The following is a 25,901-nucleotide window of genomic DNA, read 5'->3' as shown; positions in this document are numbered from 1 at the left end:
CACGAGAAAATGCTTTTGTTAAGGCAGTGGTGGATGGGTGGGTGCAGAGGAGTCCCAGTGGTGGTGCAGTGCCCGTGCATGAGGCAGTGCTGGGATGACCCTGTCCTGCTGCCTTCCAGCGCAAGGCTATCGAGCGGTTCTGCAGCGAGGTGAAGCGCCTGTGCCACGCCGAGCGCAGGAAGGACTTTGTCTCTGAAGCCTATCTCCTCACCCTGGGCAAGTTCATTAACATGTTTGCTGTCCTGGATGAGCTGAAGAACATGAAATGCAGCGTCAAAAATGACCATTCTGCCTACAAAAGGTGAGAGGGGGCAAAGCAGCAGGAATGGGGACAGGACTGTGCCCGGTATGCAAGGGAGCGCCTGGGCTCTCCTACAGCAAGGTCAGGAGGACATCGGGAGGCTAAAGGTTGGGGGGTTGTGCTGCTGTAGGTTCTCTTTTTGAGTTTAGGCAAATCTCTGAGCCCTGTTGTGTTTCAGTTCCTTGTTGGTAAAACACAGAGCAGGGCTGTACTGCAGAGGTGGCTGGGGCTGCTGTATTGTGGCTGCAGGTCAGACAGGCAGGGTGGGTGGTGAGTGATCCTTGATGATGTTGGATTTCTCCCTTCCAGAGCTGCCCAGTTTCTACGGAAGATGGCAGACCCTCAGTCGATCCAGGAGTCCCAGAACCTCTCCATGTTCCTGGCAAACCACAACCGCATCACGCAGGCAGGTCCTTTCGTATCCAAACTACTTAACTCTTCCCTGTGTAGAGAGACAATGATCTCTTCAAGGCTGACAAGCACTTCAGACCAAATTGTGATGATAGCTGTTGGGTCATTGACACTAATTGATGGTCTTTTGGTCAGGCCATCTAATTCTAGCAGTATCTTCTCGTGGGTCATTTTGGGTGCCTTGAAAGGTCTTTGTCAAGACAAAGATGAAGGTCTAAAAGAGGCTAGAAGAGATGTTGGAGGAGGTTCTGCCAGAACCTTTTCCCCTGGTTTTCCCAGGAAGTCCGTCCAATCCCTCTCTGTGACTGCATGGGGACTGCAGATCAGCCCCCATGGCTCTCCACCCTCCACAGGTTCTATAGCTTCTACTAATTAGGTAAAATAATGCACAGAGACCTGAGAAAGTCAGAAACTCTGCTTCTGAGGCATATTTCTTCACATCTCACTGCCTGATGTTTGGCTGTTGTGATCAGTCTGAAGGGGAGAGCTGTCCTGCAGATGGAGAGTTGTTCATTACAGGTGGTACCTTGAGGTCAGTCTTCTTTCAGTGACATAAGAAAAGTACCCAACAAGATTTGAAGAAACCTTCTCATTCTACTCTTAATCCTTCAAATATGTTTCTCCCCTGTTTTTTGCTGTTCCTCTGTCCATGTGGCTAATGTGGTCCCTGTTGATGTTTCAGTGTCTGCACCAACAACTAGAGGTTATCCCTGGCTATGAGGAACTGCTGGCTGATATTGTCAACATCTGTGTGGATTACTATGAAAACAAGATGTACCTCACTCCCAGTGAGAAACACATGCTCCTAAAGGTGAGGTTCAGCCATGCTTATGGGGCTAGGTGCTTGCATAGTTTCACTTCTGTTTTAGTAAAATGAAATTCCCTCCCAGGACACTTTTCTCTTCATTTTCTTATTTTCCCCTGCTTTGGGTTCCCATGCAGCCCTTCCCTGCAGAGCCAGCATCCTCCGGACGCACGAGTTGCTATGAGATGGGAGGGCTCTCTGCATGAGGCAGGAAAGCTCCCTTCCCCCTCTTCCTGCTTCCCTTCTGATCTCTCTTACTTTGTGTCTTCCACTGTGATATCTCAGTCCTCTCCTTTTCTCCCACTTTGCCTCTTCTTTATAGCTCAACAGACTGGATGTGGCTGTGGCTCAGAGATGTCCAACCCCAGTGTTCTGAAGTGGCACCTCTGGCAGTACCATGAGCTGCTTCTGTTCCTGCTGTAACCATTTCTCTGCTGTCCTTTTTTGGCTTTCTCCCATATTCACAATCAAAAGTGTTCCTTCCTCTCTCTCTTTACCCAGCTCTTCCCCATCTCTGCTTCTGTCTTTTCCTCCAATCCCTCCCAAGGCTTCCAGTAGCTCTGCCTGCCTGGGGATAAGCACGTGCACTGTGATGGTCTCCAGCTGGTGGATGAGAGCACTGATGGGTGTCCTGTGCTCTTCAAAGCTGGAAGGGATTTTTTTGTTGTGCATGGATGTGCAGGATCATGCTCATGAGCTTGACCTGGGTAACTGTGTAGGACATGCCAAAATCACAACCAACTTCGGAACTCTGAACTTCCTTCTTGATACCCCTTCCTAACAATAATTCCTTGCTGAAGGCAGTTATTCCAGGTTTAGTTTCCCAACTCCAAAGAGCCCTCAAGGTGAACATGCCAAGGTATCTGCTTGTTTTGATTATTTTTTCCTTATTTTCAGTCAGTCAGTACAGTAATTGCAGTCCCTGTTGCCATAAGAACTTCATTACCATGGTATGAGTCAGCTGAGGTTCTTTGCAGCATAGTGTGGGTAGCTTGAATATCTGTAATGATTTGTACTGAATATCTGTAATGATTTGTACTGAATTAAAGGGAAAAAATGAATTAAAAAATTTTAAGTTATTTCAGTTCTTCTCTAGAGTAAATGTTTGCCTTTGGGTGGAGTTGTTGTTCAGGTTGTTGTTTGGGAAGGAGGAGGAAAAAATTATCAAAGTAATCCATCACATGTCCTCTGTCTACCATGTACATCCTCACAGATATGGGCAGGTTTTATACAGTCTTCTGATGAGTGTGAGGTGGGACAGGAGCTGAAATGGTCTTTCCTCATGCTAAGTGATGGAAAACTTGACTTGTGCTACTTCATGCTAATGAAATGCAACCCTTCTGTCTTCTCCAGGTGATGGGGTTTGGCCTGTATCTCATGGATGGGAATGTCAGCAACATTTACAAGTTGGATGCCAAGAAGAGAATCAACCTTAGCAAAATAGACAAATTCTTCAAGGTCAGTGGCCCGTCTGGTGAGGTTGAGGTTTATTGCAGGCCAGTGAATTACTGTACCATGAGTACCATTGCCTGTGCTACCAAAATAACCCCAAATCACAGGAATCATCTTCAGGTCCAAAAAACCCAGCAGGTAAAGAAATGATCTAGGCCAAAGGATGAGGAATGGGATTGCTGTGAACATGCATGGGCACAGAGCTGCGCCACGGGTGAGATGAGCAATGCCAGCCCGTGGTGCCAACAGAGCTGTGGATGGGTGAGTGGTGGCTGGGACTGGCTCTGCTGCTATGGCACTGGAGCTGGGGAGCTGGTGGGAGCTGAGGACCCTACACCCATGCTGGGAAGCCAGCTGCCAGTGCAGCTCTGCCTGCATCCTGCCAAATGACAAAGGATGGGAATGGCACGTGGGTTATCTGTTTTGTGGATGAAGGGTGTGCCAGACTGGCATCACTTCTGTCTCTGCACATTTCTGAGACAGCTTTGCAGTCTCTGGAGGATCACTGTGATTTCAGGCCACCAGCAAACGTGACTGGTTTGCTGAGATCTGTGTGGTTGATGGTTGCACTCCCCTTTCCCTCATCAAGCTGCTGAGGATGCAGCTGGCCAGCCAATGTGTGATCTAGCAGTCTTCCTTTGAGTGTAAACTGTGCTCTGGTAGGATAGGAAAAGTTTCTTGGGGAGCTTGTGTCAGCTGAGACCCAAGGTGCTCAGTGACTTTCTCATAGGGCCCACCTCTTGGTTTGATGAACCATTTTTGTCTTATCTGAGATGTGGGGTTTGGGGAAAGGCCCATAAGAAGTGGATACACCCAGTGACAGGGTGGGAAGCAGCTGTGCAGCCCTCCTCTGCCCAATCACATGTGCAGCTGAGTCCAGCCATAGGTTGGTCCGCAGCTGGAGGCCAGGCTGTGTTGCCCTGGGGCCACTCAGTGTGAGATATCCCATAATAACCCCTTGCTCCTCACCAAAACCTGGTGTGTGCAAGCCACCTGCCACCCGTGGCAGATGGAGAGAGGGGCTGAGACCCCACACAGCACCATTCACCATGGGAAGTGACATCTCCTCGCTGTTGCTTCTGCACACAGGCTGGGTCTAAGAAGCATTTTAGGTGTGGAGCAGGTCAGCTCTCGGAGGCATGGTGGGAGCTGGCAAGGAACAAATGTATTGGCAGCAAAAATAACAGTGTAGCAGGAGGACAGCAGAATAACTTCCCAGATGGAGCAATTAGTTTTCTTTTAGACCTACTGAGCTTGAGCGGACCTTCCAGAGTCCTTTTGCTTCCACTGTATTAATCTTTCTCCTGAGATGAAAAGATTAGTTTTTGTTATCAGCATTTGCTTCACATCAGGGAAAATGAGAAGGTGATGATTTTGAAGGGGTCACAGAGCACTTTGTCCCCATTACTCTTGCAGCAAAGTGGATTCTCCATGCAGCTTTATCCAGAGAGCTGCTGAGGAGCCAGAAAGAAGAGGTCAGTTGTGATGATGGTAGAGGATGCCTTCCTGCTTACTCCTGACTTGCAGTTTATAGATGATGTGCTGGGTCTGTGCAAGGGGAGGGAACGGGGGAGCCCAGATAGCTGAAAGATTGATGTACCACCTGCTGCATCTCACCCTGAGTGAGGGAGGACCTATTTACCCCAATTTGCATCATCTCCTGGGACCAGCCCTGACAGGGGTCTACTGCAGACAGACACCCTAGTGGTATGAACAGGGTGTCCTCATGGATGCTACTGGGGATACTGCTAAGGCATGCAGCTCTGCAAAGGTGATTTATCATGGCACCCCTTGGAGTCTACCAAGTTTTCTGTGGCTCAGCTTTGCTAATTCAGTCTCAGTTTAAATCAAGCTCTCAGTGTAACCAGAGTGTGATCATCTTTGTGTATTCAGACAGATTTGCTGTTCATTGCAAAGTGCTGTGGGCTATAAGAGAATCAGGTGAAATATGTTTCATTGCATGGAATAACTATCTTCTTCCCAGCTTTTTTTCCATCTTCTCTTCTCCAACATATGCTGTGGTCTCACCTAATCAGTTAAGTACCACTTCTAGACTATCAGATCTCAATAAGAAAAAGCCAACTGCTCCTCTTACTACATCTTCTTACTGCCCTCTGATTAAATTTCTAGTGGATTGCCCAGGAATTTGAGTAGTGAGAATGAACTACCCCTTCATTTAAACCTTTTATGAAAGCGCCACCGGGAATCCCTGGTGACAGCGTTATACATCCTCCACAGGGGTCAGCCTGAGAAGAGAAGCAGGTGATAACAGGACAAGAAATTTGCCACCACCTTCCCTGAATTATAGAGCAAGGCTTTTGTAGCTGGGTGAAGTAGAAGCTTCATGTTTTATTGAAGCAATGTCAGTAGCTTTTGGTTGAACTTTGGTTGCAGCTGAAAGTTTGGTGGTACTTCTGGTGCACTGTGAATTTATTTCTCGTCCAAATACTCCTGAGGTACATAGGGTGAACAAAGCCTGTGTCTTTGTAGAGAAGTTTTAAGGCACATCACACACAGCAGAAGTGCCAAAGCATAGGCTGAGTCTGTGGGGAAAGATGCCACGTGCCTGGGAATCCAGGCAGCAAAGCAGCCTACAGCTCCCCTCCGAAGGGAGCTGCAGCACCTTGCTGCCAAAATAGCAGTGTGCTGGCTTTTGTCCTGCTCTTCTCTTGAAGGATTATGGTGGGAGGCAGTAAGCCCTGCTCAGGAACACAATTCTGTATCTGTTGTAAAAAGAGCCTTTCCTCTGGCCAGTTACAGCACTGAACTGTCATGGCATAGTGTTTGTTGGTGAGGCCAGGGCACCAGGGCTCTTGCAGGAACTGAGTTTCCTCGCACAGAAAGCCTTGTGATTGTTTTCAGTCACTGCCTAGGTATGAAATGACCCTGGGTCCAGGTTTGCACCTTGCTTTAAACAGCCTGGCACTTTCCATCGCCTCAGGGATGCAGGATGCAGTTTCCCTTGTGTTGCAGTGGGGCCACAGGCTCTCTCTCGGCCATGTTTCAACCATCTTTTGTTTTCTTTTCCAGCAGCTGCAGGTGGTTCCTTTATTCGGCGATATGCAGATAGAACTGGCCAGATACATTAAGACCAGTGCTCACTATGAGGAGAACAAATCCAAGTGAGTGCCTGCCGTAATGTCTCTTGGCTTCTGTGTGTGTCCCGAAAGCTGTGGGAGCTATAACTCCCCAGCATGTGTGAGGTCTGTGCACGGGTACCTGTGTGTGTCCCTGTGAGGTGTGAGTCCTGGCGTGCCAGCTCTCTGTGTCCCTCCCTGGCCCTGCATGGGAAGATGTCCTCGCCAGCCCCTGACTCCGTGTGTGTGCAGCCAGCTCTTAATCGATGTGTAGCCATACCCCTGGGTGCAGGCAGGGGAGAGGGCACGTCTGTACCTCAGCACCCACTGGCAGGGGCTGAGAGGGTGCTCGGTGGCTGGCAGTGAGGCAGGAGGAAGGGCAGGAGGCTGGTGCATGATTTGGGGCAGCCACTGAGTGCCTGTGAGGTGTGCACGCCCAGTGTGTGAGTGTGAGCAGCGTGTCCCTGCTCTGGAGAGATTTTAATCCACATTTTTCATCTCAGGGACAAAATCCTCCAGAGCATGAACACAGCAGTGGACCTTTTTGCAGTAGCCAGGGCATCTCCTCCTAGCTCAGGCAGGGCTCATAAGGAAAGGCAGCAGGAATGAAGGGTGAACTAGGGACTCAGATGCACTCAAGATGAAGGAATACTGCAGGAGAAGGGCAGAAATGGAGTGTTTATGGGAAAGCTGAGGAGTGGTGTGGAAGTGTAAAGCACTGCTTCCCAGCCTTTCTTCACAGGCAGTTCGCTGCTCCCACCAGATGAATTTTCAGGTGTTGTTTCAGATCATACCAGATGTGTGAGGGCCCCCTTGTCTTTGTAGCTTTGCATTGTGCTCAGTTACTGCTAGAACTGGTGTTAGGTTTGGATATCCTTGGAATGGTGTTTGCAGCCACATGTAAGCAGAGCCCATGTGAGCTGTGTCTGGCTGTAATCACAGGATGTTAAGGGTTGGAAGGGATCTCTGGAGATCTTCGAGTCCAGCTTTCACCAATGAGTGACCTTTCACCCATGGGACCATGTGGTGTGGAAGTCAGATTTCTCCAGCGTCGTGAGAAGCAGCCAAGCCGAGTTGGCTCTTCAGCAGGGCAGGAACTAATCTGCAGTCTTGCGTCTCTGCTTCTGTTTTTCGCTCATCCCCTTCCACCTCGGAGGGTCCAGCTTTTCTGCTCACCATGTCACTCACCCAAGAACAGCCCTCCCCTGCCCTCCCCAAAGGCTGGTTGAAAAGTGCAGATAAATTGTTCCTGAGAAATTTGAAGACAATGTGGCAAACATTTCCTGAGCAAAAGGGTTTCGCTGAAAATTGGACAATAAAAGTCCACAAAATGTACATTGAAAGCCTATAAACGTTTGCATATTTTTATCCTAAATCCTTCAGAAAGCACATTTCAACGACACATGTGTCAGCTGCATTCATAGCCTCATCTCAAAACCAAGGTAGCTCACGGGCTGTTCACCTGTGCACAACTTTAATGTCTGTCTTGAACTCTGTCTCACCAGGTCTGTGTGCCGTGCCGTGCTAACCAGCGTTCCTTCCTCACTCACTTGCTTTCCCAGCAAATTGCATGGGACTCCCAGCACTAACTCTGCCAAGGTGGTTCCATGTTAACCCCATGTCTTACTAATACTGTTTTTGTCACTTTCTTTTCCTCCCTGTCTCCATGAAAGTGGAGTTACTTGGTGTTTTCCCTGCATGGCGCTTTGTTTCCACTGTGGCCTAGGCTGTGTGTGGCAGGGAGGGCTGGTGCAGCCCTGGCCGTTCCTGCTACCCTGCCCATTGTCTGGTGGGCAGCACAGGACATTGGAACGGGTAAGAGTTGAGTGATGGGACTGTGGGAGGATGGATTTTGCAAGGGATGGCATGGCCCAGCACTTCCAGGACTTTCCAGCACCACTAATACTGGCAACAGATGATTCAGTTACCTGCAGGAATATGTCTTCATGTCTATGTCCCTATCAGGCAGGTTTCTCACCTTCCTTTTGTACAGCTGATCTAGATTGGAGAAGATCATAGAATCACAGAATGGTCTGGGTTGGAAAGGACCTCCAAAGATCATCTAGTCCAACCCCCTCTGCAGTAAGCAGGGGCATCCTCAACTAGACTGTCTTAAGTTGGACAGCTCCTCAGGGGGTCCTGAACATTTGTATTGTGATCACAGTAAGGCACAAGAGTCTCACTGACAGAAATCTGCTTGCACAGAGTGTTTTGATGGAGCTGTTTTGTTTCTCTGTGGCTAATACAGATGGGGAGAAAGGAGATGTTAAGTTAAACAGACCCTACCCACATTATTTCTTCATGTGCCTTTGGAAGGGGAGCACTGCCTTCTTTTAGGATGCCATTACACTGTTATATGGGGCAGGTGGCTCAATGTAAATGAAAATCTAGTTCATTTAGTCATGTTCTGAGCTGGTAGTGTGAGCCAGAACCAAAAATGGAGTGGGAGGGATATTCCCTTGCTGGCCCCTTGCAGACTCTTTCCATGAGCCAGCCATTTCAGACCTGAAAGGATAACCTCTAAGGGGATGTTTGTCATGGAAGGTTTAGCAGAAAGGATGCAAGAGATGAGGAGTTTTCACAGTTCATTCTTCCTTGAAAGCTTGTTCAGTGCTGGCCTGGGAAATAATCCATCTCTGCCCATTAAGATAGGTGAGCCCAACATGGAGAGCAGCCTTCAAAGTGGATGGGGTATAGTTGTTCAGGCTGAAAGATGAAGCAAATGTCCCCATCACGCTGTGTGAGACCGCTTCTGAAGACTCCACACACCAGGGGACACGCGATGGCAGCCTGTCTCGGTGGTTGTCTTATTTGTCCTGAAGGTGGCATATCTTGAGCACATTGCAGGGAAGAGAACAGTTGAGAGCGAGGCTTTGTCCCTGGAGCTGTCTGAGTGTCCTATCTTTTAAACCCTTGCTTTTTTGCCCAGGTGGACATGCACTCAGAGCAGCATAAGTCCCCAGTACAACATCTGTGAGCAGATGGTCCAGATTCGAGATGACCACATCCGCTTCATCTCAGAGCTTGCTCGCTACAGCAACAGTGAGGTAAGCTCAGAGGAGACTCACCATAATCAGGACTGTTGGATGGACAAGGCTGGGAGAGGACAAGTGTAGTAGGTGTATGGTCTGCCAAGGATTTACAGTGAGGAGGGAAGAACGACAGAGATGAAAGAAAGAAACCACTTCTCAATCTGGCAGTATCTAATGAATTTATGAGAGGCCTCTGCAGGTGCAAATCACGTGCTCCAGAAAAGTCACTGCAACAGCTTCTGCTCTTTGAGCACAGCTTTGTTGAAATAACTAGCAGGGGGAAAAAAATGCAACTAAATGTTTATTAGCTGTGTGGCAGAACCCTCATGACTTGCAAATAGGTCTTTTCTGGTCAGGGCATTGAGGGAAGTGGATGAGGGTATTGCTGTTCTTTCCATTACTGCATGTCAGTGCCCTCTCTGGTGTCGTTGTGACTGGTTTTTGCAAATGTGTGACCCTCCTTCACCAGTGTTGGTTAGATGAATTGTTAGCATTCTCAGCCCTTTGCTTTTGGGAGACTGTGGGCTTTTAAGGTTTTGAACTTCAAATCAGTGAAGATTTCAGTAGTACCAGATATCAAAAAAGAATGGGAAAGTGGAATGAAACCAGTCAGTTGTTTTCTCTGAGGTGACGTGTCAGACTCATTTTTCTGCAGGAAATAAATTGACTGCCTGAGTAAAAAAGGCCTTGCCAAGCTAAACCCCTTTTCCTGAGGGATAATATGTGCAGTGCTCAACTTTAACTTGATTGTAGGTCACACAGAATTCATTTCAGCTGGGATTTGAGAGAGAGATCTCTAGCTGATGTTTGGCTTAATAAAGCCTCCGCAGCAAGTTGCTGAATCTAGCCCTGATGTAATGCAACGTTCTCCAGGTGGTCACTGGCTCAGGACTGGACAGCCAGAAATCAGATGAAGAATACAGAGAGCTCTTCGATCTCGCTTTACGGGGACTGCAGCTGTTGTCCAAGTGGAGTGCTCATGTCATGGAAGTGGTAAGATCAGGCAGTTAATGACCCTGATTATCCTCTATAGTAAATGGAGAAAGAGAGCTTTATCATCTCGCCCTGAACCACCCTTTGAGGTGCTGAAGTGTCCCCACCAATGTTAGAGCAGGTCCGAGTGACTGTTCTCCTAACCAGAACGCTTCGGTTAAGTACTGAAAGCTGTTTGGGGTGAGTCTGGGTCTTGAGCAACTAAAACTGTAATTCAGATGATTGATGGAAGTACTTAATTTGTAAAATTTCCAATTGTCACAAGTCCATGAATGTCAAAAGTCCAGTCTGACTGGCAGTCTCCCAAATAAACAGACACAGTATTTGGTGCAGTGATCATAAGGCCAGGAATAAGCACAGATTCTGCTCCTAAAAGAATGCCAAACAGCTGTAGTAATGTCTAGGGACGTAGGGCTGACATAGGGCCCTCTTCAGTCTTTCCAGCCTGGATTCTTACTCATTGCCATGTTGACGGTGTCTCCTTCCATCTTCTAGTACTCCTGGAAGCTGGTTCACCCCACAGATAAATTCTGTAACAAGGATTGCCCAGGAACAGCAGAAGAGTATGAGAGAGCCACCCGGTACAACTACACCAGTGAAGAGAAGTTTGCCTTTGTGGAGGTAGGTGCCAACTGCACTAGAATAAGCCAGGGTTGTTTTCCTGTTCATGTTCCTTAGGCCAGGGAGAGAGGAGAGAAGGTCATCTGAGCCAGTTCCTCATCCCTGTGGTCCACAATACGGGTTTCCAGATCCCTGTGGCTCTTAATTTAACCAGAAATAAGGGCAAATTAAGTTCTTAGCAGCTCCTGATGGCACAGAAACACTACACCAATGCAATTCTCCTCTAATTTCCTGATCCTGCTCTTAGGCTGTGTTTGTGTGCTGGAGAAGGACAGAGGTGAATCTCTATGTTCTCTTAATATTGTGGTATTAAGCCTGAGAAAGGTGTTGAGGGCTCCTGAAATAAACAGAAGGCTGTGGGCTTGCAGAGCAGTGGGAGCAAGATCAGAAGCTATGCCCAAAGGCTGTGCAAACACAAGGCATCCTTGACCAGTCCCTAGGACCCATCAACTCTTGGTCTGACTGTCTGTGGACAGTCCTCCAAGCCAGGCTGTGAGAGGTATTCACACCTTCATCTTTTGCACAGTCCAAGGTGGTTTGAACATTGCCTTAATTTTTTGGATCTTTCCTTTCTGGGAACTGTCAGTGTACTCTTGTACTAGGAAGGCTGTGCCATGGCGTGGATGGAGGTCTCTGCAAGCCATGCAGTTGCACCCATGGGTGGAGCACATGTGTGTTCCTGGGATTGTGTTATTGAAGATATCGAGAGATCAGGAGGGGAAACAGAGCCTGCCAAGGGACAGAGGCCATTTGCAAGAAACAAAGTGGTGCAAATGCCCTCTTCACCTTCTTGTGATCTGCAAAGCAGCAAACATCAAAAACAAGTCAGCTACCTAATTACAGGACATAGAATAGAATAGCATTAACCAGGTTGGAAGAGACTTTTGAGATCATCGTGTCCAACCTATCATCCAACACCATCTAATCAACTAAACCATGGCACCAAGCACCCCATCAAGTTTCTTCCTGAACACCTCCAGTGATGGTGACTCCACCATCTCCCTGGGCAGCCCATTCCAATGGCCAATAGCTCTTTCTATGAAGAACTTCTTCCTAATATCCAGCCTAAATTCATTTAGTCCCAAATTCTCTTGCTGTTGGATTTACAGACCTTTTCATAGAGTGGAAAAACAGCAAACACATCAGGTTTTCATTTCTGCTTCAGGTAATTGCCATGATCAAAGGTTTGCAAGTGCTGATGGGCCGGATGGAGAGCGTCTTTAACCAAGCCATCCGCAACACTATTTACGCAGCCCTGCAGGACTTTGCCCAGGTGACCCTGCGAGAGCCACTCAGGCAGGCAGTCAGGAAGAAGAAGAATGTTCTCATCAGGTCAGTCTGTCCTTGGATGGAATACAAAGCCCATGTATTTATTTAACACGTTTGTACTATAAGCACATGGCCCTGCATATACCTTGGGGGTATATGACTAGTCAACAAACCCTGGCCAGTAGCTCCTTCCAGGGTAGTTTATGGGCATGTCTCTTCCAGTGATGACAGTGTACGTCCCCACCTCAGATACTTTTCCTCCTATATCTGCACAGCAGTGAATGTTTTCATCTTGAAGCAGAATCAAGCTTAAGCACTGCTTTCCCACCCACTCCAGTGTCCTTCAGGCAATTCGGAAGACAATCTGTGACTGGGAGGGAGGGCGAGAGCCTCCGAATGATCCTTGCCTGAGAGGTGAGAAGGATCCTAAAGGTGGATTTGATATTAAAGTCCCACGACGAGCAGTAGGACCATCAAGTACACAGGTATGTAAATGTTTGTCTCCTGTATAGGGAATTAAGGGTCTTAGGGCCATGTAGGAGTCTCCAACCCTGTGAATTTGCTGTTTCCATGCTCTGTTCCACAAAGTCCTCACACTGTTACATGTTGCTTTGCTGCCTAATTTGTTGTATTGCTTCCAAACCCTCTAATTATTTCTAGCTCAGAAAGACAGTGGCTTATAGGTGCAGAGAGCAGCAGCCACCTGGGAGAAGTTCTTTTTTGCTTCAGAGCATGATGGCTGTGTGCTGTGTGGCTCATGGGAGAGCAGTAACTGCAGGTCAACTTTCTTCCAAAGCTTTACATGGTGCGGACCATGCTGGAGTCCCTCATAGCAGACAAGAGTGGATCAAAGAAGACTCTGAGGAGCAGCTTGGATGGGCCAATAGTCTTGGCCATTGAGGAGTTCCACAAGCAGTCCTTCTTCTTCACCCACCTTCTCAACATCAGTGGTAAGGTTATGGCAAGGGGAAGCTTGAATCCAACTCTTGCATGCACAGAAAGGCAAAGGTAGATCAGTTTTTCTCCTCATGACCAATGTAGAAGATTTTCCCTGATTTTTCTCAGAAACCCTACTTCTGCCTGATTCTGGCATGCTTCTAGGTAGTAACCATTATGTGAACAGGAATGAGTCAGCAATAGCAAACAGCCACATGTGGTAGTTTATTTTCTAGGACTTAAATTGTTTTCCTGTCCATGACAAAATTCTGAGCCACTGGTCACGGAAGAAATCTTCCAGAGTAACTCTGAGCCATTGAAAGGTTATCCCTGGAGCTGTAGAGCAAAAGGAATGATCCCTTCTTTCTTCTTTCATTACAAAGTGCTCAGGCAGCGTGGTCACGATCTGGATTTAAAAACAGAGACACACTAGAGAAATGTTCCATACTCAAAACCAGTTCACTATGAGGCTGCAGCAGGTGCCTCCTATGCACTTCCCTCACTGCTATCCCTGTAGGGGTAACATGGGTTCCCTCCTGCTGGGGGAATTTCCTCTGTGTTTCAGAAGCTCTGCAGCAGTGCTGTGACTTGTCCCAGCTCTGGTTCCGGGAATTCTTCCTGGAGCTGACCATGGGCCGCCGCATCCAGTTCCCCATCGAAATGTCCATGCCCTGGATCCTCACAGACCATATTCTGGAAACCAAAGAACCCTCCATGATGGAGTAAGAGCTGATGGGCTGTGTTGGGACTGTGCATGCACTGGGGCTTGGGATCTTGCTTTAGAGAAGGTTAGGCTGGTGATGAACAGTCTTTTTGACGTGGGAGGGAAAATAGATGTTCCTTGACTTGTTGTCACATGAATGTGTCCTGTGGGAATACCTCATTACCAGACACACATGGGTGGCTTCCTGGCACTGGCACTTGTTTATGTGTCATAAACCAGCAGTTGTTAACTGTTGTACTCTGATGTGGGCACAACCTTGTGGTACTGTCATGTGTGTGCAGCAGCCAGCATGGGCAACCAAAGGGATTTGAGCCCTGGCTAAAGCACCTGAACTCTTTTTTTTATGTACCTAATAAATGCTGAGAGAAATTGCTGTTATACAAGTTTAATTATGTTCATAATATGTTCCTCATTAGGAAAACTTTGTTTTCCATTTTACAGCCATTGTCAGAGCACTCTGTGGAATAAGGGCTGGATAAAAGCTTTTTTAAAAGCTTGGAGCACAAGCCCTATGAGGAGAGACTGAGGGAGCTGGGGTTGCTTAGCCTGGAGAGGAGGAGACTCAGGGGTGACCTTATTGCTCTCTACAACTACCTGAAGGGGGGTTGTAGTGAGGCAGAGATTGGTCTCTTCTCCCAGGCAACCAGTACCAGAACAAGAGGACACAGTCTCAGGCTGCATCAGGGGAGGTTTAGGCTGGAGGTTAGGAGGAAGTTTTACACAGAGAGAGTGATTGCCCATTGGAATGGGCTGCCTGAGGAGGTGGTGGGGTCGCCGTCACTGGGGGTGTTCAGGGCGAGGCTTGACAGGATGCTTGGTTCCATGGTTTAGTTGATTAGGTGGTGTTGGATGATAGGTTGGACACGATGATCTTGAAGGTCTCTTCCAACCTGGTCTATTCTATTCTATTCTATTCTATTCTATTCTATTCTATTCTATTCTATTCTATTCTATTCTAAGGGCAGAGAAGGAACAGGGTGAACAAGTCACAGTTCGCTCAAATTCAGATCTGTTCTAGCAGCTGCCAGCAGGACAGAAGGAGCAAAAGGGAGTATGTGAGGCAGTGGAAGTAATAGGAGTGAAGTCAGAGAAAAGCCATTTTTTTCACCAAGCAGGACACATGCATTGACAACATTTTATGCTGATATGTTCCAAAGTTAATTTAAGACATGATCTATCTTCTAACCCTCAGATACGTACTGTATCCCTTGGACCTCTATAATGACAGCGCATACTATGCCTTGACCAAGTTCAAAAAGCAGTTCCTGTATGATGAAATTGAAGCTGAAGTAAGTTCTTCTTGTCTATATTGTATGGAAGCACTTCACTGGGGTCACATTGTCCTTTTTGCCAGCTCAACCCAGCAGTTCAGTGAATTCATTATAGGCATTTCCTGAACAAAAAATCTTATCAGACTGAGTTTTCAGAAGATCAGAATTTCCAGAGAGCTTACAGACTGCTGATTGAGGGCTTCATCTCAGCTTATCTGCAGAACTGTGGAAGCCAGACAACTGTCAAACACTGGGGTCATAGAAGTCTGCCTGATGGGAAGAGGGTTATGAGATACCAGACTAAAGAGAAACTGGAGATCCTTGAGAGGAGGATGCCTGGGGATGGAGGACCAGGACCTACAAGAACATGCAGAAACTATATGAGAAATGTCACTGCAGTTTTTCTTCTTACCTTTAGCATGTGAGAACTGCAGTGTGGGTTTTAGATAGTGTGACATATGTGTGTGTATTAAATTAGAGCTCTGTGAGAAGCTGTATTGATCTTGGCTGTGTAGGAAGGAGCTGCTCTGTGCTGGTGACATCCTCCTAAGGTCTTGTTTTTCTCCCCCAGGTCAACTTGTGCTTTGATCAATTTGTGTACAAGCTGGCAGATCAGATCTTTGCCTATTATAAAGCAATGGCTGGCAGGTAGGAAAACCTGACTGCTGATGATGACTGATGATACTACTGCATCCAAATTGCTGTTAACCAAAAGATTCCCCTCAGGGAGTAGCCACTGCAAGCATACATAAAGAAAGAGATCATCCCTGTCCCACAGAGGTGGCTGTCCAGTGCAGACCAGGAAAATGAATTAATGGTGGCAGGAAGACAAGGGGAAACATGGAAAAAAAATAGTAATTAGCTTCCTAAGTAGCTGTCTGACCACAATTTGTGAGAGCAGCAGAAAAGCACACTGAACTATTGAAGATATATTCTTGCTTGACTTTTTGTGTACTTTGACTGTTCGTGTACCAGGCAGATGAGTAGAAACCTCCCATCTCAATGAATCTTTTCCTCACCCTAGTAAAGCAGCAGGACTCATTAAAGCTAGAAGGGTGCTCAGTGTGTTAGCTCACACGTCAGAGCAGCTAACTGTAGGACTTCTGCAGTCCCTTGCTTGTTTGAGGAGATGGGTCCTTTTTGACAATGTGAAGAACGTGGATTAACTCTAATGAGAGTCTTCCTCTCGTGTCCCCAAAGGTGAACCAAGTCTTCAGTGTAACTCTTTGAAGAGTTTTGTCTCTAGACCATATTTGACCTTAGAGAAGGAAAAAAACTGCCATCACCAACCAAATGTTCCCACAGCAGATCTTCAAGGAGGAGCACACCTGTGGGACCACCTCAGTACCTGGCACTGCTGATAGCTTTCAGCACAATCTTTTGCGCTTTTGCACGTTTCATCTATAAAAGCCAGGAATGATCCTCAACAGTACATCAGTCCCCAGATAACAGCCACTGTAATTTAGTGGTGTAACTGGAGTTGTTAGTGTGTGGCATTCAGAGCAAGGTGACACGGTTTAGTGGTAGTAGCTTAGCAATAGCGGTGGGATTGCAAGCTCTAGGCAAGCAGTTGGATTCAATAATTTTAAAGGTCTCTTCCAACCTCAACAGTTCTATGATTCTGTGAAAAGAAGGATGAAAACAACTCTGGAAAAAAAATACAGAGAGAAACTGATAATGTATGTTCCTTTTCTTCTGACACTGCTTCACATTTTCAGTGTTTTGTTGGACAAACGTTTCCGGGCTGAATGTAAGAATTACGGAGTGATTATTCCATACCCACCATCCAACCGCTACGAAACACTGCTCAAACAGAGGCACGTCCAGGTACTACTCATAGTTCTTGATCTACTATCCTATTGTTGGTGGCTGGCATCCTAGTTCTGGTCTCAGTCAAGGTCAGTGCTGGAATGAGAAGTGGTGAATCTCTTTCTGACACACCACACTCAGGGGACAAGGAGTTACACTCCACATTTCCTCTTTGCTTAATGGTAAATTCAGCCGAGGTGTTTGCATCACCACTTTCACATTCAAGAAGATTGGGATGCTTAGTTTTAGTTTGTGTCTGTTAAAAGAGAAATAAAGTACCTTTTCCCCATGTGTATCTAACATGCAAATATGTTCTTTTTGCAGTTGCTAGGCAGATCAATTGACCTGAACAGGCTCATTACCCAGCGTATCTCAGCAGCGATGTACAAATCGTTAGACCAGGCCATTAGCCGCTTTGAGAGCGAGGACCTGACATCCATAGTGGTAAGAACTGTTATTGACTGCAAGTGTAAGTAGAAAAATACACTGCTATGAATGCACAGTCAACTGTCTCCTACTCAAGTCCCATCTACAGTAGGTTTCAGCCAGCCATGCATTCTCCTTTATGCTGCTGAGTCTCTACTATTTCTGTCTATGCAGCTTTAATTGCATTATTACTGGACCATTAAGTATCTGCATGTATCACAAAGTGACAGCAGTTAGGTTTTCAGAGCTCATGCTAGAGACTTCTGTAACCTGGGAGAAGTAAATCTTGGCTTAATTCTCCCTGTTAGATGGAGATGGCTGAGACATTGTGTGTGTACAGGATTTGCTGCCTTCGATACAATACAGGAGCACTAGAGTCAAGTAGTGTAGCATTACCACCTCTGGAGGATTCTGGTGTGAAAGCTAGCCACTGCTCAGTGGGGAACAGATGAGTTTTACTTTGTGCAGAGTTAGGAGATACTGGACCAGGACCCCTTCAGTGGAAGTGATACTAGCCTCGGGCCACTGATTTCAATTGATGTCTGTAGCATTTGTTACATCTCACCGGGAAAATTCCATGTGGGTGTGGATATAAAATCGTTCCTCTGTTGATGAAATCAGCTGTTTCTCTTGTCATCTTGGTAATATGTTGCATGTGCTGCTGCTTTGTGTGCTGCAGGAGCTGGAGTGGCTCTTGGAGATTAATCGCCTGACGCACAGGTTGCTGTGCAAGCACATGACTTTGGACAGCTTTGATGCCATGTTCCGGGAGGCCAACCACAACGTCTCCGCACCCTACGGGCGCATCACCCTCCATGTCTTCTGGGAGCTCAACTTCGACTTTCTTCCCAACTACTGCTACAATGGATCCACCAACAGGTGAGGAATAAAAACAAGACAGGGGCACCTGCTTTTCTTTCCAAAATGCCAAACCTGCCACATAAAATTCACATGCATTGAGGTGAGACTTTCATTCTCTGTGGAATGTGAAAGTCGCAGTTAAAGTGAGGCCCATCAGCTCCCCTTGGTCTGGAAAATGTTAGTAACAAATTCAGGCAGCAAAGCTGGAAGGAACTGCAAGCAACTGAGCTAGTTTAGTTTAGAGGGTTGGTTTACTGTGCCACAGACTTGTGGCAACTACTCATATATGTGTATCTTGCTTGCCCTAAATGAGAAGAAACTCCACTTTGGGTATGTTAAACTGACATTATTTACACCACTAGTGGACTGGGGCAAGAGTTTGCATTCCAGTTCACGTAGCTTGAGTGATGAAGTGCTGATTGCAGTTTACCCCAGCCCATGCCATACCTGCACTCAGCGCAATTAACTGTGCTCTGCCAATTTCTTCCCCATCTCCCCTGCCTACCACAGGTTTGTGAGGACAGCAATCCCCTTCACGCAGGAACCCCAACGGGACAAGCCAGCCAATGTTCAGCCATATTACCTCTATGGATCCAAGGTCAGTAAGTGAGCCACAACCAGCCAGAAGGGGTGGATGGTGGAAGCATTTATTTAGGAAGAAAGAAATGCAAGAACTAGGACATTAACAGAATAGCAGGTGCAAATGTGCAGGGCCACGTTGCTGTCTGAAACGGAAAAGCCATGCAAGAAGCAGATTCAGTGTGCTGTTTTTATTGTTTTCCCATAGTCTTCTCCATAACATGCCTATGCTAGGAGATGCTGACACTGCTCTGTGCTTGGTGTTGGCCCTGACAGCAAGGGAAATCCATCTAAATGCACAGAGAGGAGAGCAAATTTGAGCTCTAAAGCAGTGCTCCTTCCCAAGGAAGATACCACTTCAGGAATCTCATTTGTAGTTCAGAATGGGAATTCCAGGCATACTCATGTGTGCAAATACAGAGTACTTGCTACTGAGAAAAAGCTCTTTTGTCAGGCCATGATGACTCTGCATACAGGCATTATGAGGGCTTGGGGTGTGATGCTAATGGAGAATCACTCAAGAGTGAAACTACTTGAGTGGAGTTTCTTTTGTGCATGTTGATTGATGACTCTGGAGTGAACCTACAGCACTGGTGCAGATTGGCTAGTGACACTGCAGTCAACCCAGCCCGCAGGGACCTGACTTGGTTTCTTTTTACAAGACCTCAGCAAATGAGAATATTTTTGCCACTTGACAAGAATCTTTCTCCCTTCAACATGTTCTGGTACAAACAGCCTCCATGGACACACCGGCAGTCCTGTGGGCAAGAGCTAGGAAGGAGCAGCATGAACCAAACCTCCAAGCAGGGTGTCCCTTTATTTTGTTCTCATTGAAGGCCATGCTGTGGCAAGATGGCTCTTTTGTCATCACTGGTTTTATAGGAAAAAAAGCACTGAGGGGAGCTATATGGGCTCTCCCTCATAAAACTGGAGCTTCTCATTAGCACAGTTGTCATGGGGACTTCCAGAAGCTCCTCTCTCAGTCTGTCATTTGGTGGCCCCTCTGGTGAGCTGCTCCCTTCACCCATGTCTTCAGGGCTGGTGTCAGGATGCTTCAGCCTCGCAGCCCGGTGGCACCGTGCTGACCAGAACTGCAGGCAGCCATAGGCCAGGAGAGCAGTGAAGCAGAGGAGCAGCAGGCTGCTCACCATCCACATGGAAGGGGTCGGTTCATGCTTAGAGCCACCAAAAACCAGAGGGGTTTTGTCCAGAGTGTGGAAGGTGGTGCAGTGGTTGCTGGAGGGGTAAGAGTTCTTGCAGGTGATGCAGAGGACGTAGATGGTGGATGGTGTGAGTTGATGGAGGACAAGGGAGCTGAGGGGGTGCGGAACGCGCTCCTCACGGTGGAAGTTCTGGCGTAGGTAGCCAGCAAAGACACTGTTCCAGTTGGGGCGGTACATGACGTGGTAATAGTTCTCTGGACAGGGGTTGTTCATGGCCCAGGAGACGGTGGCACTGGTGTAAGTGATGTTGTGTACCTCTATGTCCATCGTGCCCCTGAAACCAGATGCAGGGAGAGGCTGAGTTTCCCTATTTGTGCCCAGGCTCAGAGGCTGCCAGCATCAGTGAAGATTTTCCACAGGCTTTACTGGCCCTTAGACTAGACTCAGGACTATGCCTGCCTATCTTAGAGTAGATGCTAGGTCTTGGATGAAATTACAAAAGATCCTGCTGGTGCCCAGACCTGCTTCATAACAGAAAAGAGCCAACTCGGACACAGGGCAGACTTCATGCTCTAGTTCATAGTATCATAGTATCAATCAGGGTTGGAAGGGACCACAAGGATCATCTAGTTCCAACCCCCCTACCATGGACAGAGACACCTCACACTAGATCAGGCTGGCCAGAGCCTCATCCAGCCTGGTCTTAAACACTTCCAGGGATGGGGCCTCAACCACCTCCCTGGACACCCCATTCCAGTTAGACTAGTTGGCCAGGAAGCTTTATTAGCTTTTTTTGTTTCCTGTGCAAATGTGATTTACATAAACTGATCATGAAACTAGCTCAAACTAACCTGGTGAAATTCCCAATTCATATTTTGATTTTACACCTAAATGCTGCTTTGAAAGCTGCATAATGATTAATTCACTGGTTTAAGTTGTCTCTGCATTTTCTGTACCTTACTTGTTGCTATATAAACTCTCTCTGTTCCAGCAGCATTGTAGTATCAGGATCTTAAATGTGAAATCTGAAGATTGGTGACATATGAAATCAATGCCTTTAGGGAAATACAAATACATGAAGTACAAAGCTCTCCTCCATATAAAAGACACTAACCACTCACAAATTCCTATTTAGTGACAGCCTCAAGTACTTCAGTACCTCACTCCTTTTAGATCCCCAAAGTGCTCTGTGAGCCCCACCACAGTGTTCTCTCCCCACCGCCCAAGTGCTCCGCACAAGAGCTGCATGCAATAGAACCACTTTGTTTTCCTCCTCCTTCCTCTCTCTTTTACTACAACTAACTTTCCTTCAATCCACTCAAGAACCAGCTCATCTTAATGCCCATTTTAGCCATGCTTAGCTGAAGAGCAGTACAGCCCATGCTCCCATGGCTGAGCCCTCCCAGAGCCGCGGGTAGCCGCTTACCTCCCCAGGCAGGTCGGCGGTAGCCTGTTGGTGCTGGTGAGCAGCGTGGCCGCAAGCAGGCAGTGCCTTCCCCTCTTCTCACTGCTCACCTCCCTCCTGCCTCTGCTAAATCCCGTCCTCACACACTGCCTTGTATTATACCCATCGGGAGCTCCGTCATCTCTCACCATAGCAACCAACAAGAAAGGATGGGCAGGCATCTTTGAGTGATTTGGGAATGTTATCCCTAAAAGCCACTGTGTCTCTAAGGAGGAAAAAACAAGCCAAGTAGTTTTGTTTGCTGCCTTGTTTGGGTTGGCTGATGTTTTCTGGGGTTTTTTTCCCCCCTATCACACTGTCCCCTGAGCTGGGTCTGGGGTTAGAATAGAATAGAATAGAAATATTGGCACATGGTATGAGATCTGTGATCCTCCCCTGTGGTACACATTGATACTTCACTCAGGGACTTAAGCCAAAAGTGAGCAGGAGATTTTCATTGCTGGTGCCTCAGCAATGACCATTAGTTTTTAATATTTTCTGAGCTGGGTGATGGGAACTGGGTTTTCAACTCCCATGGCAGAGAGACAAGACAGGTCCAAGACAGGTCCTACTTTGAACATCACAGCCTTATGGATGACTCAGGGATGTCCCCTGTCTGGTGAGAGGGCAGGAGGGAGAGGGGCAAAGCCAGTGCCAGTGTTTTTGGGGGAGAAGCTTGAGACTGTGGCAAGGATGGAACAGATGTGGCACTGGGCCTCGTGAGGAGAGGCTCTGAACAAGCAACTTGCTGCTCTCTGAAACCAAAATGTTTGAGAGAGGAACTTTCACAGAAGAAATATTGGTTCTGAATCTGGAGTTACTCATTCTATGTGTTTCCTGGAAAGGTGCTTGCAACATTGCAAAGATCGTCTAAATAACAGTGATGAGATGATGCAAACTGCATCAGAAAAGGGCTGTTACAAGCCTGGGGAGTATATGTGACCCTTGCTTTTGATTTATGTTTTACAGTGCTGGGTGTGTTGGTTTTGTTTTCCAAGATCTGTATTTCCTTCTGTCACTGAGTAAGCTGCAGCTGCCAGTGAGCTGAAAACAATTATAGGCAGGGATGGAAACAAGTGCTCCCAGATGGCTTCCTTTTACATGGCTTGGTCCACCTTACAAGAGCAGGGAAGATAGAGAGCTCTTAGCTGGTCTCATGCTGTGAGTAAAGTACATCCCTGTCTGTATGGAGACAGCTGAGGATACAAATCTGTGCTTCAGAAAAGTGATAGTACAAGGTGGTAACATTTTCATGAGAGAACTGCTTTCTTATGGGGTTTATCAGTGTTCACTGTGTTCAACACTGTGTATCAGTGTTGCTTTGAGATTAAATTTCAGCTGTTCACAAGTAAGATGTGTTAGCAGGAAGAGAGGAAAAGGAGGAAAACAACAATAGCTGGACTGGGCCAGCTAAGGCTCCTGCTGACCTTTCTGCATACCACAATCAATACCACTAGCTCAAAAGGAACCTTAGCAAAGCTTTCAATGGTGTTGCTATTACCTGCTCCAAAATCAAGATTGTACCACTTTATGCTAGTGACTGAGCTTGAAATTCTCATTTCCCAGGATGAGAAGATGCCAAAACCATGCCAGTTCTAGGCCTGCTCCAGCACTGGTGTTCACTATCACTGTGTGGACCTGACCATGGTCCTGCTTGGGACCCTTCACTCCTCACTGTAGGATGCAAACAGCCAGTGCGCTCCAGTGGCCAGCAGAAATTGAGCCATTTCTGTCATTCAGCCACTTATAAAACACAGCAGGTTGCCAAGTCTCCCACAAAGAGACTGCAAGATTACCAGCAACCCAGTACTTACTGCTTGTTAACCCCTTCTTAGCTCTCTAAATGCTTTAGGTTTGGCTTCATTTATGTGTTTTCATGAGTACTTCTGTTTTTCATGGCACTGCTGGATACAGGGTCCCTCTGGACTTGCTGGAAATCCCCCTGCTTCCCTTTCCCTGGTTGAATTTCTTTCCTGTTTATTTAACAAGTGTGCAGGCAGGTGAAACCTGCAGCACCATGAACACTGCCAGCGCTTGTAAAAATAGTTATGGTGTGTGAATGGGATGGAGCAGCCTCTGTTTTCTGCTGCTGTGTTAAGGAGCTGTGGTTGCTGCAGGAGGTGTTGGCAGTGGGGGCTGCTGATCCCCTCCACCCTGTGGGCTGTGCTACCTGGCCTGCCGTGGCCATTTGCTTCTTGTATGTAAGAGCAGTGTGTACAGACCCTGCAAATCGGTAGCTGGTGTAGTGAGGCATTATGCTGAGACACAGACTATGTACAAACACAGTCTCCATGCAGTATATAAACATGCCTGCTGCACTCTGCCTGTCCTGTCCACCCCAGCTAGGAAATCTGTTGTGGTTTTTGCGTGATAGTCTTAGCAGCTGGCTGATCCACCTGAACGTGATAACAGCTCTATTGGGACAGTAAAGATAGCTTCTGGCAGGGGAAGGAACCAGGCCATATTCAGGCTGTTTGACTTAGGAGATCCTCCATTGACCATACTGGTCAAAATTGTGTTTAACTTTCTAAGGCACCATCTTGGCTGTTGTGCTGCAGTTAGATTGGCTGGGAGCCTGGAGAAGTCTCGGGCTGTGTGCAAGTCCTTTTTTGTCCTCTTTTAGTAGCTCTTCATTTTTCAGAGGGGATTCTGACAGAGGCAGTATTGTCTGTCTATTACCTGTCTCTCTGATCCATCCTACCAGATTAAACTGTCCCTGCCATTCCTCAGGAGAGCTCAAACAGGTTTGGATGATGTCCAGCAACAAGCTCAAAGACATGGAAATGACATCTGCATTTTGTTTTGCTTCATTTGTTGTTGAACCTGCTCCAGAGCATCCATAATAACCTCCTGAGCTCCCAAAGCAACGTAGGGGCCTTCCCCACAAGCTCCCAAGTACAGAAGGCTGTCCCTGAGATCTAGGCACAGTGCGGGACACCTGGTCTCTATGGGACACCAGGAACTTTGCCCTGCACTGCAAATCCCAGCCTGCCTGCACTCACAGCCCCAAAACCTGCCCATTTGGCCCCAAACAAAAGATGAGGCAAACCTCCACAGTGTCTTCAGCAGCTGCTGCTCCCAAGAGCAGCAAGATCAGGGGCTTTGCTTTGGCTCTCCAAGGGGGTGGAAGTGGCTGCCCCACATGGGGGAAACAAGCCGAGCTATGCAGCCAGCTTGTACCTTCAGCTGTTTTGTCTTAAAATACCCACTGGTGTCATTTTTTACATCCTACAGTCTTTCCCCCAAGCTGTGTATTCTCACCCTTAAATGGAGTTATATTTTTAATTGCTGGCAGAGCAGTATTATTAGACACAAGCCTGCTGCTAATGCGCTGTGTGGCTCTGCAGAGAGCTCGATGAACCTACCTCATCTTGCAGACAAGCAGGGATGAATCATCCTGCTCATCTGCAGTCAATGCACATCCTAAAATGGGTCTTCTCCTGATCAGGCTTATTGCTGAGACCCCTACTTGAGGGGAAAGCCCATTTGAAAGCTTCTCTCTAGCCCCATTATCTTGCTGAGAGCTAAGAAAGTGCAGGAGGTGAGTGGTTGCGTGGCAGCACTGGACACTCACTGTCTGTACAGCAAAATGTCAGCCCTGTCATGAGGAAAATCTGCCCAGTTGCTCCACAATTGAGTACTGGTGGTAGCCAATTTCAGGGGACCATGGCACATGTACAGAGGACCTATTTCCTAGCCATGGAGTAGCAAAGAAGCTTGCAGAAATGAGTGTGGATTCACAAGCCCACTTAAATGGGGATATTTAGTTCCCCCTCTAGTCTGGATGAGCCACCAGTGTGCTAAAACATGGAGAAATAACAGAGCATATAGGGAGGCATGGAAAGAAGGTGCAAGGAGCTATCCTGGGGCTGCCTGGATCACCCCTGTAGCACAGTGTTTCCTGAGGACACCTGGGGCTAGAACAACACTTTGCAAAAGCCATAGCAACAGAAGACCATGGGAGTATGGCTGGGCTGCGGTTTCCCTCTGGGGTAGTCGTCAGCCATTTGGCAGATGTTCCAGGTTGGGTGTTATCTGATGTTTAAACAGTCATGTTTATTAAAAAAAACCCAAACTATTGCTGGTTTTCACATGTGTCAGTTTGTATATCTAGTGACTCTGGATCAGCCTCTACCAAGCAGATATTTAAAGACCTAGTTATCTAACAATGCAGATAAGCACCTAAGCAGGATGCTGTAATGCCATTCTCTTAACTGGAGTTGGCATCCAAGGAGCTTTGAAGGTAGGCTTCTGTCTGCCTAAATAATTTTTAAACTCTGGCCCATACTTACTCAGGGCCCCTTAGTTTAGTTTTAGTTTAGTTTAGCTTAGTTTAGTTTTGATGGGAAGGAAAGTTCAGGCTTGTTGTGAGGGTGTTACAGAGCCTCCAAAGGTGTAGCTTTTCTGCACGTAATAGTGTTAAAGGGTTTTTTTCAACTACCAGGACCAGGAGAAGCAGACAGCAGAAGACTTTCTAACTGTATCTTCTTTCTGCTTTTTCAGAGTAGCTAGGAATTACAGTAGGCAATAAGCTGCTGAACCAGAGCAGTGGGGATGTAGCAAAAGGAGGCGCAATTAATTAACTGATTAAAGCAACTGACAAGCCTGTGAAAGTGAGCAGTGCATCAGTCTGCTGAAATGCTGTCACTGAGAGCAAAATCATAGAATCATAGAATCAATAAGGTTGGAAGAGACCTCAAAGATCATCAAGTCCAACCTGTCACCCA

The 25,901-nt window shown here is 47.1% G+C and overlaps 2 protein-coding genes across 4 annotated transcripts in view; one reads left to right on the top strand and one right to left on the bottom strand.

The window, feature by feature from the left end:
- Positions 1-25,901, top strand: part of CYFIP2 (cytoplasmic FMR1 interacting protein 2) — a 53,488-nt gene that overhangs the window by 12,974 nt on the left and 14,613 nt on the right. For 2 of the 3 annotated variants that reach the window (XM_054168593.1, XM_054168591.1), the window contains exons 6-23: positions 120-301; positions 611-707; positions 1,395-1,523; positions 2,871-2,975; positions 6,000-6,091; positions 8,976-9,093; positions 9,952-10,071; positions 10,567-10,692; positions 11,858-12,024; positions 12,299-12,446; positions 12,758-12,911; positions 13,463-13,619; positions 14,814-14,910; positions 15,464-15,540; positions 16,611-16,719; positions 17,026-17,145; positions 17,807-18,006; positions 18,499-18,586. In XM_054168593.1, the coding sequence (XP_054024568.1) occupies positions 120-301; positions 611-707; positions 1,395-1,523; positions 2,871-2,975; positions 6,000-6,091; positions 8,976-9,093; positions 9,952-10,071; positions 10,567-10,692; positions 11,858-12,024; positions 12,299-12,446; positions 12,758-12,911; positions 13,463-13,619; positions 14,814-14,910; positions 15,464-15,540; positions 16,611-16,719; positions 17,026-17,145; positions 17,807-18,006; positions 18,499-18,586 (2,286 nt within the window). The remainder of the gene's footprint in view (positions 1-119; positions 302-610; positions 708-1,394; positions 1,524-2,870; positions 2,976-5,999; positions 6,092-8,975; positions 9,094-9,951; positions 10,072-10,566; positions 10,693-11,857; positions 12,025-12,298; positions 12,447-12,757; positions 12,912-13,462; positions 13,620-14,813; positions 14,911-15,463; positions 15,541-16,610; positions 16,720-17,025; positions 17,146-17,806; positions 18,007-18,498; positions 18,587-25,901) is intronic. The other variant, XM_054168592.1, reaches the window with a different exon arrangement.
- Positions 18,624-21,286, bottom strand: FNDC9 (fibronectin type III domain containing 9). Its single transcript, XM_009904600.2, has 2 exons — positions 21,157-21,286; positions 18,624-20,064 (listed from the first exon to the last, which is right to left on the bottom strand). Exon 2 carries the CDS (start codon positions 20,055-20,057, stop codon positions 19,395-19,397), a length of 663 nt encoding a protein of 220 aa, XP_009902902.1. The 5' UTR covers positions 20,058-20,064; positions 21,157-21,286; the 3' UTR covers positions 18,624-19,394.

Source organism: Dryobates pubescens, chromosome 16 (genome assembly GCF_014839835.1).
Source record: "Dryobates pubescens isolate bDryPub1 chromosome 16, bDryPub1.pri, whole genome shotgun sequence".
Classification (NCBI taxonomy): domain Eukaryota; kingdom Metazoa; phylum Chordata; class Aves; order Piciformes; family Picidae; genus Dryobates; species Dryobates pubescens.
Note: the sequence above shows the minus strand (reverse complement) of the source record. Positions and strands in the feature narration are given on the sequence as shown.